Consider the following 15,309-nt stretch of genomic DNA (forward strand, 5'->3'; position numbering starts at 1 on the left):
ACATTTTCTGTGCACTTTTAACACTGGACTGTAAATGTGGGTGTAAAGTTGTACTTTGCTCCAATCCAAACTGAGGACTTGACGTCTTTCAAAACAAATCTACCGCACTTGCATTGTGAGTGATGCCAGGAGAATACATACTTTTATCCTCAGCCAAATGCAGCTTTAAAAAATATATACTTTATAATTCTTCTCCTCAGGCAGTGACCTGATCTAACAATGTTTTCGAAGCCATTTCTTCCTCCAGTCAATATTGAACGGCGGCAGAGAATACAGTTAAGCGCCTCAGAGGCGACCGAGTGTTGTTTTGTTAATGGAAAAAATCTGTTTGTTATTTGCCGAATCGCTGTCAACCAGAGCTGCCTTTTTTTTTTTTTTTTTTACAGTTTTAATCAAACTATGTCCGCTACTTTTATTCTTCTCCGACTCCAAAAGTCAGGTTGTCTGATTTCAGCACAGGCACCTTAGAGAAATGTAAATCAAAGTGTTTAGCATGCTAGCAACTCAAATCGGCTTCAGCGTGACAAATGCAAAACAGAGACTTGCGAACGGCAGTGAGCGCTCGGGCCAAACGACCCGAAAAGGCGGCCTGGATGTTGCAAGGTTCCGAAGACGGGAGTCCTTTGAAGTGAATCTTGGGTTGGCTACATTGTGCCGCGTGCGTGACTCACTAAATCCCGTAAGCCGCTACGGTATCTCCTGCAGCCAGGCCGTGTTGCCTTTAATCACCGCTAGACAGCGACGAGGTCTTGTGCGCCGAACCTCGGCGCTTTGTACTTTTAGGAAAGGAGCGACGGAATCAATTAAATCGGGATAAAGCACCATAAGGGAGACGCGGAAGAATGCGAAGATCCACTTTCGAAATCAAACGTTTACCGAGGGCACGGCGCTCGGGGCTGAGAAAATAATTCATAAATATATTTTACAATATCAAATAAAATGCTAGAGGGCCATAACTGGAGCTACGTCGATTTCTGAAGGGGAAATAGCGCCCCCTAGCTTTTTTACTCTTGTAAACCAATCAGTTTTAAGCCTCTACTTGCTGCCTTGTCAATCTAATCTTAGAATAACAATCCACCAAATGACAGGACCTCCCTCAAGGTGTGTCTTTCAACTCGCTCAGTCTTGGTCGCCGGGTCCGCCGCCCGTGGCTCAAACTAATCAGTCACAACGCAAAGAGACAAACATCGTTCTGCTTGATTTGCTGTTTTTTTTTCTTTCTTGCCTCTTTGAAGATTCTTGTAACTCAGCGCAGCGAGCGTCTCTCACCTGCTATGAATAATTGATCTGTTTGGATCTAGTGCAGTTTATATGTAAGGAGGCAACAGCAAGGAGATGCAGGGTGGGGGGGGGGGGGCACTCAAGAGGAACCCAAGCAGGAGCAGTTTCAAAGAGACCCGATGATCCCAAAGTGCTAGCGTGCCAGTGCTAGATATTAAACCCCAAAAAGCCATCATCGTTCCAAGCAGATTTTGAGCTTCTTTACGGAGAGATGTGGCCGTCATCTGCCTGAGCGCTCGCTACTCATCTTGTTTAATGTTGAGCATCTCCGCTTGTTTTAACTTGCTAGCTTTTGTTTGCTAATAAGCACAAATTCGTTTTTATTTGTCTGTTTCCCACCTTTCAGCTGACTCTTACTGTTCTCCCACGCACAAACAATGTTACTGTTACTTTTATCAGCCATCTCCTTACAAAAAAGGAGACAAAAGCAAACTGATGCTACGCTTATATGAAATGGTGTTTATTTAAATGGAGGAAAAATATTTTGATTAAAATAAATTCCCCAAAATGTTTGGTTAATAGTGAAGCTGGCAAATAGACAACAGTTTAAAGAAGGGGGGGGGGGGGGGGAAGAGGCCAAGTGTGCTTGCTTCGTGCTTTTTATTGCCACTTCAAGTTGAAAACAATCCAACATTGGGGATTTAATCAAACGGCAGAACGTTAGGAGCCAAACGACTGACAAATCCATGGGCACGGTCTAATGTGGGCGGAGCCACCGCAGGAACTGATTAAACTAAAAAGCAGCCATTTGGATTCTAATGCCGCATTTCTGAGCACGAAAAAGTCAATCACCCAGAAGCTCAGCCACAAAAACAACCAAATGGAAAAAAAGACACAAAATGAGAGACTATTTGAAAAAGCTAAAGCAGTTTTTTAATGGCTCTTTTACTTGTTATTAGAAAAAAAGGTCCCTAATGAGGCTCTTAAAGTGTTGGCAAAAGGCGTCAACAACAATAGATGGGTGCACGTTTAATTGAAGGCAAACACTTTGCCAACATCTTCAACAAAATCCAATTATACTTTTCTGGAATGTTCATTCCATGGCCAAGCCTGCTACTTTTTCGTTCCTGACTCCCGACACAACTTTATGCCCCGCCCCCTGACAAAAGAGACATACAGACAAAGATGGCGGCAAGCAGCGTTACTAACATGAACATTCGGAAATGTCAACGTCAGATGATTACTGTTTTGGAAAGCCTGCGAGCAATCGGCTGCCTTTCGTGTGTTCCGCGCAACTTAATTAGCATAAATATGCAATCACTGACTCACGCAGGAAAACCTTAGAAGAGGATGTTTTATTCAGAGGAATGTACTCCCCGCTGGGACATTTTATATAAAGTCGAATATTTAGAGCGTGTTTCTACGTAAACCTTATCGGCGTCGCATTTTATTTTTAGATTTTTAAATCCTGAAAATTCAATAAAATGAGATGATGCAAGGGTGGAAGCACGTTACTGTTCTTGACATTGCTTTCTTCTATATCTCGGACAGTCTGACATTTTCTGCTGACGCGGGGACGGTCGAGGTCACTTGCCAACTCGACTCGAGTCTGCGCCCGTGATAATTAATTGCACTTGAAGGGACTCGCATAGCGTGTTATGACACAAAGAGAACGAGTCTTATTAATAATGCAGGTTGGGACAATACTGTGGCTGCCCTCCATCCATCCCTCCGTTGACACAAACGACGACATTAGCGTTAGCCGTTTTAGCATTCAGTTCACATGCCTGAGCATCGTCACCGGGAACAAAAAAAGCCAAATAAGCTTCACGTAAACAAGCTAGCTAGATCTTGGAAAGATGGCAAACAGCTTCCCGTGCCAATTTGACATCAGCTTTACACACGCATGACGACCGTGTTCATACATGTTGTATGATGTTGACATATGGAGCCAGCTGATCCCTGAGGCGTCCGTCTTCTTGCAATTCAGTGAGAGATGCCAGACTAGCTTAATCTAGCAACCAGTCTACGCAACTGCCTTGTCTACCTCTTAAGGTCGTTTTAAAATAAAACCATCATTGAATCGTACCGAAGCCCGGTTCGAGATATGATTGTGTACACTACCGTTGAAAGAAATTGAGGTCGCTTATTCTTCAAATAAAATTGCTATTTTTTTCAATAACATTAATCAGGAATATACTCTATATATTGTGAATGTGGTAAATGACTATTCTGGCTTCAAACATTTGTTTTTAATGCAACAGCTCCAAAGGCCCATTCCCAGAAACCATCCCTCAAGAGTTCCAATGGCTCATTGTTAATTTTCCAAGAAGGCTAAAGTACGATAAGAAAGCCCTTAAGCAACTTTGTTAGTTTTCACGGAATATACAACATTTTCTGGGAGACCCTAAACCTTTGATTGGTAGCCAAACACACTTGATACCATCGAAGAAAACCTCATCTAAACACTAATTTATAAGTCTCAATTCAAGACATGCACTTGAGCAATGAAGCACAGATATCAGTTGTAAACACGGCGTGGGAAGACATGTTCGTTCCAATCATCGAACGCTGGAAATGGGTCCGATCTTTGGAGAGAAAAAGGCGTTTGTCCCGTTTAATGAAGCCACCGTAATGCAGCTGGGCAGTCCTTCCCATTAGCGCACATGCTTTATTCATAAGGGCAAATCCGGTTTGAACCTTGTTGCATTTGTATTCCGCGTGATGCCTTCTCATTGTCTATCAAGGGACTATATCCATTTGGGTTCCTTTATCTATTTTCCACTGCTCAGCCTCACAGGGGGAAAAAAAAAAGGGTGAGCTTGATGATGAAGGGGGCAAAAGAGGGCAAAACAACCTTCCGCAGGGGGAAAAAAAAAAAAAGAAATTGAGAGAGTCTGTCATTTCTGGTCAGTCAGGAAGGGTCAGGGCTTGTAATGAGCTAACACGACCCGGAAACAATCAGCAGCTTTCAGGGCTTCTGTAGTATTGTCAAATGATAACCTTGCAAGTCCATTTTGGAAAATGACGAGATTTTCTGTGTTCTGAATTTTTTAAAGATAACCAGTCATGCAAAATGCAAGGCATCAGGAGAGTCGGAAGAATCAGTGCAGCGAGGGGGCGGGGCTTGCCTCCCTGCGTAAAACGAGTTGCAAGTCGAAAGTGTGTCAAAATCTCCACATTATCATTCCGTCACACTCCTTTTTGTATCGTGCTTATCTCCGTCCGCCTGTCTTTCTCCTGACATTATCTAATTCCATCGACGACATGCATGGAGCAAAACGTTAATGGGAATAGTACAAAAGGAATAGAATTAGCGAAAGGAGAGCAAGATCATTTTCCTGAATAATGGAATCTCTTGGATGGATGCGCCGTCGCAGTCAGGAAAGTGTAATAACAACTATGTAAATTTGAAACTGAAACTTTGCGCCAATGTTTTGGCTGTTGCCTTGATGTTTATTTCGCGTTAAACAGACCAAGATGAGAAAGATCCATCTTAATTACCACACTCAAACGGAAAAAAAAATGTTGAATAAATAGAGCAAACCTTTTATTTCCCGAGAGCGAGCAAAGCTATTTACTCCGTCGGTCGAAGCCGAGCACGATACAGTGATCCCTCGCTACTTCGCGTTTCGTTTATCGCAGCTTCACTACATCGCGGATTTCTTTTTTTCAAAATAAAAACAAATTTTAAAGTCAAAATAAAACTTCTAAATTGAGGAAACATGTGTCTAACCTTTAGGACAATGTAGCATTGCTCCAAATGTTCGTTTACATTCCTTTAGATGTCCGTTGTCGCGTGTTAGCACGATCGCAAATTAGCATCTTTCTGATAACTCGTTAGCCTGCCCAGTATTTGGTGACCGTACTTTGCGGATTTCACTTATCGCGGGTGGTTTTTGGAACCAATTATCCGTGATAAACGAGGGATTACTATACGTCGGCAAAAGATTGAGAAACTACTTTCCGGGTGACTGAAGAAAAAAACTGGATACCATGTTTTGATAGAGGTCAAAATTGTTTTTTTTCCGAGACAGATTCTGACAGTGTTCGTCGACATGAAAAATGTTGCCGGTTCAGGAGGATACGTTGCCCACTGGCAGGGTTTAGCGATCGGGATTAAAGTCGAGCCTGTTCGGGTGGCACAACAGCGAACAGAATCACTGTTAAAGGTCGGTGGAATCAGACGCTCAATGTCACCATTTGGTCACAGCTTCGTTGCGAACGGGCAGAAAAACACGCTAGCCTCCTTGGCAGAAAGTTCTCGGCATAAAGGACCCCGGGATTAGAGGGTTAGTTAAAAGGCAACGGAGGCGTATCGATTAGAGGCAGTGAATGAGCCGTCTTGTGCGCGCTGAATAATAAAGCGAGTGGAAGGCAGCCGGAGGTTTGTCAGACGGAGCTTGCCAAACGGCCCGAGCGTCAAGCTCATTTCAGAGGCGAAGAAATGTGGCTAAGTCACATCTACCCCCCCCACGTCCCCCAGGAGACGGCAAATCATGTCACCGATCAGGAAGTGCCTGGAAGCTTCTTAACACAAGTTTAAATAAGCGCTCCACGGCCAATTTAACTGGCAAATGGAGATGGCGCCCGACGTACGCCGGCTGACAAATGGCGCCGATAGAATGGAGAGCAATGGCCTCGTAATGGCACGTCCTCATTAGGTCTGCTTGAAATACCTCCGTTTGTGTTGCTCGGTGACTCGCCGGAGCGATTATTTGTTCTCTTCGGGCGCCGTCAGCCTAAACGTAACGACTTTGGGCTGTATGGGCCAACGGAGACAATCCTTATGTTTGTGTGCAAATTAGAAGCAGATTGGGAAAAACGGTCCCTCTTGATTCCCGCTTGGCTTTGATTTCATCAACAAGAAATTCTAATTTGCTTTTGTGCTCAACGCAGGCTGTGGGCTAGAGTTCCTGCTGGTTCTCTGCGGCCTGGAGTTTTCCTGGTCCTGCCCGCGTCACTGTATCTGCTACACGGCTCCCAGCACCGTCTCCTGCCAGGCCCACAACTTCCTGACGGTCCCCGAAGGCATCCCGCCTGATAGCGAACGGATCTTCCTGCAGAACAACAAGATCCACCGGTTGCTCCGAGGTCACTTCAGCACCAACACGGTGACTCTCTGGATTTACTCCAACAACATCACGTACATCGAGCCGTCGACGTTCCGCGGCTTCACGCTACTCGAGGAGCTGGATCTGGGAGATAACCGCCACCTGCGTTCCCTGGCTGAAGACACCTTCCACGGGTTGAGCCGTCTGAATGCTCTGCACCTGTATCGCTGCGGACTTAGCTCGCTCCCGAATAACATCTTTCAAGGATTAAGGAACCTGCAGTATCTCCACTTGCAGGTAATCCAAGATCTTTGCTCAAATCCACTTTGACTGACTTGAAAACATTTTAATTTAATCAACGCTGGCTTCTTTAAATAATCTTTAATGGGTTCATCTGCAATGCTTCCGCTTCTTTGCTTGAGGGTCAAGACTACATAAGTGAGGAGGCGTCATTTTCCAAAGTCAGCACAACATTTCCGACTGTGTTTTAGGGCGGCAGATGTTTTCTCGGATTTTCCGTCTTCGACAGGCGGAGTCATTACTATTCATTGGGCACAGCTCATTAGGTTTCTACATTTTGCATGAGTTCAAATCAGAAGCCGGTTTATCGGGGTCGACAATGTCACCCGCACAGGACAACCGGTTGAACATACACCATACCGAAACTATTAAAGATACACATCTGAATTATTGAACTAATAGATCTTGAATGGACTTGGTCCCCTTTCAGACCTCTGAAGTCTTCAAAAATATTTTAAAATCATTCAAATTTGCAGGACCTGTTTTCTATAGGACGTGACCGAGACCATGACTTCAAGCAAAACAATTACTACCTTTGGGAAGAACTAGAACATAGATGACAACCACACACACATTCCCGTACTGAAGAAACCCATAGCGAGTATAAATGACACCATTTTGTCATCTTGTCTCCTCAGCAAAATCATCTGAAATTCCTGCAGGATGACACATTCGCTGACCTCCATAACCTGAGCCACCTGTTCCTCCACGGAAATCATCTATGGAGACTCAACCAGAACACTTTTCGGGGTCTGAGCGCCCTGGATCGTCTGCTTTTGCACCAAAACCAGATCGAGTGGGTTCACCACCTGGCGTTCCACGACCTGAAACGTCTCACCACCCTCTATCTGTTTAACAACTCCCTCATGCAACTGTCAGGAGAGAGCCTGGACACGTTGCCCTCTCTGGAGTACTTGCGTCTCAATGACAACCCCTGGTCATGTGACTGCAAGGCGCTCACGCTGTGGGAGTGGCTGAAACGATTCAGGGGCTCGACGTCCACGGTGGTCTGCCAGGCGCCTGTGGACATGGTTGGGAACGATCTGAAGGATCTGCGCAAGGAGAACTTCTCCAGCTGTTCCTCAAGTTCTGAATCCAGAGCCCAGACCAACAACTTATCCGGCACGGTCAGCCCGCCGTCCATGAATCGCGGGGTAGTGGCGGCCTCTGGGGGCCAGAGCAACGTGGTGAACCCCTCCAGGGCCGGCCGTCCTCGCAACTGCTCAAAGAACCGCAATCGAGGGAGCAAGAGCAAGGGTGACAACGAGGTCCACCACTCCAAGGAGGTCATGGCAGACAAGGAGGATTCTTCTCCGGATTTTTCCGACGGAGGAAAACACGACCATACGTCCCCTGACGGCACCGTCACGAGAAGAAAGCACAAGTGTGTTCCCCGGACCACTGTTCGACCCCCGAGTGGGGTTCAACAAGCCAACAACGAGGCAACCTCATCCCGGCCTTTACTGTACGTCTACGCCCTTGCGGTTGCCTTGACGACAACAAATATTGACATTATTCTGCGCTGATCTTCGGCGGGTCTGGTAAAGGTTTACCGGAAAGAACAAGCCCTTAACACACACTCGCTCCTGGCTCCTGTGTCTTTTATGTGTGAGTGTGACTCTGTTGTATAGGAACCGTAACCAATCAGATGAGCACAAGCATAAAAACATCAGAAGGACTCGCAGGGAGTCCTAAGGTTGATGCAGACCAAGCGTGCACTGCCACTAAAGCCAGGTTTCAGGTCCATGTGTTTTTTTGTTGGTCTGTTTCAGCTCTGGAGCTCCAAGAACCAAATATTGGGCAAAGGCGACAATATAATCAGTATAAATTTGGTCTTCAACATGCGATCCCGACTGTCCCGTGTAGCCTCTATTAAGCTCCAATCCCTTTCTTGCTAGCAGTTGGTCCAAAAAAAAGAGCAGAAATATTAACAGAAGTGGGAATGTAAATATGAATTCTAAAAAAAGAAATGGAATTTAAAGCCACTGATGAGTCAAGGCCATAAATAGCACGGCTAATAAGCGTATTCACAGCAAGAAATGGCTACAGCTAACTACACGGTAAGCTAGCAATCCAACGACACGGTAAGCTAGCAATCCAACACGTGAGGCTGCCTTTTCATTGACACATTTGCTCCTGCCCGACTGGATATGAAGCTGCTAAGTGAAACTGCGGACCGCTGTCCATTCGCTCGGGGAGTGTCTGTGTGTTGTACTCGTATGTTGTTGGGTTTTTTTTTGTTACTTTCCAAGACACAGAATGGACCTAGCGATGAACCCGGGCTGCACGGACAAGTGAAACAGGGCTTTGTCAGTTTCCCTGGTGTCGAACTGAGCCCGCCTGCCTGCCGCTCATCACTTACTGAGGAATTTTTTTTTTCCTGAATCACTTGGTCATACAAGACTCAAGGGGGGGTGCTATTTGAACTGACTTGTGCGATTTAATCCAAACACAAAAGAAGAATTCAAAAAGGAGCACGGCTAAAGGGGAAAGACTTCTGCCCTCATTCTGGGACCGCCGGGTTCCAGGACAGTTGTAAGCGAGGTCCGAAAGGAATTCCGTAAAGCACACGCTGACCGGAGGACAAGTAGGAGATGTGCCGGCGAACTTATGTGCCTCCCTCTGATGGACTACGACAGAGTTCGTATTGATGATGTAACATTGGAACGGACTACAGTGCGGATATTATACATTATTGTCAAACTATGAGGAAAAAAAAAAAATTATCAGTGGTATCAATTATGACAACAGGGTTTCGGCTCGTTAAATCGGGAGATATTTTTCTTTCATGGTATATTTTTAAAACCATTTAAGGTACCTGCGTCCTCTCCGGTTCTATGATTTTTTGCATTTGTGCGTTCATTACGTTCCCAGAGCGTTAAGCGCGGTGTCACGGGAAAAAAAATTTATAAAGATATTAAAATCTATATCTTCTTATGTCTCAAAGTGGCAGCCTGAGTCTGTTTTATTGATGCTGTGATGTTTCATAAGCTTGTTTAGAGATGAATCAACGTTGCTCATTTTATTGCAGCGCCATTGCAGCTGTTGTCACTTTTGAAATGTCAAATCTATTCATTCCGACAAACACGCGTGTTTGTCATAGTTGAGTCGGACCAAAACGTGTCTTTCGGGTCCCCTGCGGGGTCCTCCGCCAAGAAACTGTTTACTTGTTTGGATGGCTCCGATCTGGCGTGTAGCAAACACGGCGGCTTCCCGCCGTAAATGCAGCTGTGATTTTCCTAATTACAGAACCGCTCGCTCCATGACGTCCTCGCTTACCTGCTCGCTCGGCTTGCTCAGCACACGCCACGCCTCAAGACTCCAATTATGCGACCGAGCTTATAGAATATAGAAAATTTCATTTCAGCAAATAGTTGGGGTTAGGTTACTTAGAAAGAAAAAAAAAAAAAATTCTACGGCTCAAATATGAGCACCTGTGGTTGAAGTCTTTTATATCAGCATGGCATAAAATTGCCCATTACACTTTATGGCAGGCTCACTAAAATAACATCCGCTCGGACTTTGAGTTTCCATTTGGCTTTTAATTGCCTCACTGTCACCGCTGTGTGGCGTTTAATTAAATGCGGGCAATTAGAGAAAAAATGGAAAGGGAGAAAGGGAGCGAGCCGGCAAGGAAGACGGCGTGACACTGTGATTAATAGCCGCAAAAAAGAAAACACACACAAAATGCTTTGCACCTACTTTCTCAAGTTAATCACAAAGTTCACCTCTATCCCATTCCAGCTGTTATTTTTGGCCTATTTACGGCGAGTGGAAAATTCCCCTAAGAGCGGCGGCGTGCTCCATTTCTGCCGAGCGAGTCGGGGCTGCATAATAAACTCGCGTTAAAGTGGCGGCCCGAGGCCTTGACAGCACCTGCGTGGATTAGACGCACGCTAATCCGCTTGTCTCTCACCTCAAATCAGACAGATTACGCCGGGGGGAATATTTTTTTTTTTTAAAAAAAGACAGTCACCGACGTAGGTGTCCTTGTGACGGTGCATTTCGGTTGTTCTTCTTGTCAGATGGAAGAAGGGCGGGCCTGCAGTCGGAACATCAAACGACGGCTCTTATGTACCGCCACGAGGAGCTTTTCCTCCACTCTGCTGCAGAATTTTTTTTTTTTTTTTGGTCTGGGCTATTTATGTCAACGTTGGCGTCACGTGTAATCAAAGTTAATTGAGCCGTTCCGCCGCTTTGCTTAGCGACGCCAGACTGCTGCGCCAAACTCGAGTCTCCAGCCGTGAGCCAAAGACGTGTTCCTGACAGACTGCAAAGCTACTTTGTCCTGCTTTTTAAGTTTCTCTCCTCTCAAATGAGTTTTGATGTGTCCTGCAATATTATCCGAGTATTTTTTGTTTTCTCAGCTTTGCTTCTGAATAACAAATAAAGCTGCCTTACCTTGCCTTGTGCTTTCCACTTGTGCTCTCCAAGCATGACTCTCGTGTCTTCCAATCAGATCCCTCGGCCACTTTTGTTTTGCTGTCTCCTCAAGTGACTTGTATTTTGCTTCCTGGACTTGTGCACTTGTGTTATTTTGTGTTTCTGATTGTGTTTGCCATTTCATCCCGGGTCCTCAACCCTGCAATATGGTGACAGAATGAATAAATGAGTGAAAGAAACCAGGAAGCTGACAATGAGGAACACCTGAACAAGACAAAAGTGGCCGAGCGAGCTGATTGGAAGACACAAGGGGGCGGGGTTACAAGCACAGGTAAAAGACAACTTGAAACCCAACCAAATACAAATGTCGACAAAAACATGACATGATCTTAAGCCTCTTTTTCAAAATTCTGTTAAGGACTTGCCAACATTTCTCCAAGTAGAGTGAACTCTCGTCAATGATTGATGTACGGCGGATACTTGGCGGCTCCGCTTGGCTGTCTTTTGATTACTGGATGTTGCCACTCCGACACGCTGTCTGTCTTTATTTCCTGCCGCACGTTGTCAGAGATGTGAGCGACGTCACTGCCTATCACGTCCGCTCCAAGTCTGGAGTCGGGAGTAAATATAGCAAAACCAACCTACCGGATCCGAAAGGAAAAAAAAAAAAAAAAAGCCCAGTTTGAGCTATTTTTTTTTTTGCACCTCTCAACTTTCTCTTGTAGCAGAAAACTAAAACTAACATCTAAGTCATTGCAATTTAAATCAGACGAGGATTCCGTCACTGGTTGACAATGCTTCAATTTAGAGGCCAAAAATGTATTTGATTAAATATTATGAATTATATTTTATTATTTATTTCACTCACCTGCTTCCGCCACTGAATTACTTCTAAGCTATCAGAGGCACATGTTACAGAGTCAACTTTTAATTATCAATATAGGTGACAAAAACTTCCATGAGATGTAATATTAGCTAGCTCAAGATTGTATGGAATTATAAATCATCCAGTCTTTTCCACAAGGACTTAAAAGGTGTATCAGAAGGTTGCTCACACTCTGCAGAGCAACACCAATCTTGCACTCAAACACAGTCAGGACGCTGCAGGGTGTCGGAGGTTGAGTTCAAACTTGTCTCACTCCCTCACTGCTGGTGTTGCTGCCCCGCGGTGCCGCAACACTCACACACACACACACACTCAAACCCCCACAAGCTGCTTTTCAGAGCCCAATAATTCATGCAATAAAAACACATATTTTACATGCAAAGCCCATTTTGTGTGTGTTTGTGTGCCTGAACAACATCCAAGTGGGCTTGTAGCGCCCACGCAAGCATCACGCCGCCGCTTTGTTTGTCGAAACGAAGCCCCTCTGATGAACTCAAAGGGTGGCCACAAGCCACATTTCTCTTCTGTGTTACATGTGAAGGAATACACACAAATACACACACACTGTGAGGTGGTGGGTGAGGGGGGGGGGGGGGGGGGGACTGATGTGAATTGATTTTGTGACCACTTTAATTGGTTGGGCCTCCAAGCGGACGGAGGGCAAAAGGCCACGACATACACCAGGCAAGCCGCAGGGGTGCAGCTGAGCTCTGCAGTGCACCCCCGAGTAACAAACGCTCCGGGTCGGTGACGGAAAAGCGCTCGCAGTTAATCACACGTGCCTTGTGACAGTATTGTGACAGCAATATCCTCTCTGGTGACAAGTGTTCTTGTCTGTGCGGCGTGAGCGAAGTTCGAGAGGCAATCGCTCAAACTGACTTGGCTCCAGAGACTTAGCCTCGGGATGAGACGGGTTCAAGAACGAGTCGGAAGATGATGAGTTCCGAACATTGGGAGAGAAAAAAATATATAATTTTATTTATATTATATATATATCATAATATATTATGTTATATATATATATATATAGTATATAATAATAATTTTTATTTATATTATATACCATAATATAAATTATAATGTATTTATATTAAATTTGATTTTATAAATAAATATAGAATATTTCTAAAGCAAAAATAAAATTAATAATAAATTTACCGTCAACTGTTTTGATGCTTCTTTGTAGAGTTCTTGTTTTTTTTTCACTGATTATGTCTCGTGCCAGTTTTCTCTGATTTTAATAATATTGAAATGAGCTCCCCCACCACGAAACAAAAACCACTGCTGTGTTATTAATGTTCTTCAACCGGACACTATTTTCATGGAGCGATGCAGGGAGTGAAAAAAAGTTACTGTGATCCATTAGCGCAATAAGAGAGCGTTAAATGGGAATTTGACTTGAATTAACTGCTGGGCAGAAAAAATGCGGGAAAAGTGGGAAGTGTGTGTGTGTGCACGTGTGTGTGTGACAGGTATGATGGATGGCAAGATGGACGAATAGATAAACAGAGCGCAATGAGAATGAAAAATGGTAAGGATTTTCTCTCTGCTTTTTAATTTAATGGCAAAAAATGGCCTGCCACCTTGTGTAATAACTTTTAGAGAGCGTGTTATAAAAATGTAAAAATGTACCCGGCAGTTCGTCCTTTGCCACGTCCCCGGGGGGGGACTTGAGCTGAAGACGTGAGCGCCGGCGCCGTCACATGCGGGCCTTGAGTGCTGCTCCGTCACAGGAGACTCAAGTCAGCTTCTTCTGAATGCTAAAAATAAGATGTTAAACTTTTTTTTTTTTTTTAAACCAGTCGCCTCCCTTTCCACGTCGTTTGCAAACTTGTCTCAACAGGGAGATCCTTCAGATCCTGGTGTTACGCTCCTCAACAACCAGCAACGAGTGAAGCGCTATTATCAAAAGAAGTCTTTGCAAAGCTTTTTGTTAGCAACACCATTTGATACGTTTCCAAAAAAAGAAAAGCTGTGATGTGAAGAATTCAGGAAGATCCGTTTGCTGTTTTGCCGCAGCTGGAAGTCTGGAAATCATCTCTCACTCTGTCTGCACACCGCAGGATGTTTCTTTTCCAACGGGCAACATCTTTGGACGCCTTGTCAATCATCTTGACCGCTATCTGGCTTGTTAGATGTTGTTAACTGTTACTAAAACTTATTGTGAGCTCCCGTAGGTTCGTAGACATGTTTCGTACATGCAGCGAGTTTTGAAACTGGTGACTTTTTGTGATCTCTCAAAATGGTGGATTGTTGAACTGGAACGTACCATTTGTGATAAACGGGGGTTCACTGTTTACAAACTAAAACATACAATCTGTCAAATAAATTGTGTAAGTTTTGTTAACATGCAGATCAAATTAGTAGTCTCTAGTCGACGCCATGAGACAAAAGGAAACGGCCGCTGCCTTGCGTCCACTCACGTGTCCTCTCTGCTGTAGTGCCATCTTGGGAAATTAATGTCAAGCCTGTCAGATCAAACGGACCACCTCTGCCTTTACGTCCTTCTTGGAACATGTAACAACGCCCGACAAGGATGGCAGTCAGACAGACGATGCCTTTAACGAGTGTTTCCAGGAGACGCTGGAGAGAATTTGAATTTTTGGGGAAAAACTGTTTCGTATTTTATTAGGGAAATTCACCTCTAAAGTCAGAAAAAATAATAATAATGCCCACGTGTAAACAAGTCGGCTGTGTTCACTCCCACAACGGCGCATACCCCCATTGTATCCGTGTATCTGATGTAGATGATGCGGCTCTGCTGCAGTCAATTTAAAGAGGACTAAAAAAAAACGCTTGTTTGGTCAGTAAACAACTCGACTGTGTTCACTCCCACAACGGCGCATACCCCCATTTTTACCCGTGTGCATCCATGAAGATACCAAATACAGCAGATTAAATAAAGAAATGAAGCACAATTTAAAAATCACATCGATGAATTCCATTTATAATATTTACAATCCTACGGGAAAGTGTCCTTTTCAGATCGTCATTCGGAAGGCCCCCGTTTTCTATCAATGTCATAACTGCGCAGCAATCACGTGTTTTATCCAAAACATTTGTCATGAAACAAAAGACTGCTATTTCTATTTTCTTCTTTGGGTGAGTCACACGCACGCCTGCTGTCCAGCGCACGCGAGAGAGCCTGCGATGAGCTTTTTATTGTATCGGCTCAGCATCTGTTGCGCAACGCTCGCACCTACGTACATCTACCCACAAGTGTAGGAACACAATGACCACACAATCTCGCAACCCACACGCACGGGAAAAACATTGATGTTGTTCAAGTTCAAAGTCAGCAACCCAGGGACAAAATGGCGTCTCCAAAAAACAATACTTGTTGTTCCGAGATGAATGGATTGAAGGAAATAAAAAATGCCCAGAGTTAGAAGACTTCACTAACTGGCACTCTTGATAGGCCTCGCACATTCTCACTGCGGCTCAGGGGTGCTACCTCGGGCAAGG

The 15,309-nt window shown here is 44.6% G+C and overlaps 1 protein-coding gene and 1 long non-coding RNA gene across 4 annotated transcripts in view; one reads left to right on the plus strand and one right to left on the minus strand.

The window, feature by feature from the left end:
* Window positions 1–9,466, plus strand: part of rtn4rl1b (reticulon 4 receptor-like 1b) — a 68,466-nt gene extending 59,000 nt beyond the window's left edge. Inside the window, exons 2-3 of the mRNA XM_061280951.1 lie at window positions 6,121–6,572; window positions 7,214–9,466. Of these exons, the coding sequence (XP_061136935.1) occupies window positions 6,121–6,572; window positions 7,214–8,101 (1,340 nt within the window). The 3' untranslated portion in view covers window positions 8,102–9,466. The remainder of the gene's footprint in view (window positions 1–6,120; window positions 6,573–7,213) is intronic.
* LOC133155546 (uncharacterized) overlaps window positions 1–11,157 on the minus strand; it is a 69,912-nt gene extending 58,755 nt beyond the window's left edge. For all 3 annotated transcript variants that reach the window (XR_009714691.1, XR_009714689.1, XR_009714690.1), the window contains exon 1: window positions 10,977–11,157. This is a non-coding gene — a long non-coding RNA (uncharacterized LOC133155546). The remainder of the gene's footprint in view (window positions 1–10,976) is intronic.
* Between the last annotated feature and the right edge of the window lie 4,152 nt (window positions 11,158–15,309).

Source organism: Syngnathus typhle, linkage group LG6 (genome assembly GCF_033458585.1).
Source record: "Syngnathus typhle isolate RoL2023-S1 ecotype Sweden linkage group LG6, RoL_Styp_1.0, whole genome shotgun sequence".
Lineage (NCBI taxonomy): Eukaryota > Metazoa > Chordata > Actinopteri > Syngnathiformes > Syngnathidae > Syngnathus > Syngnathus typhle.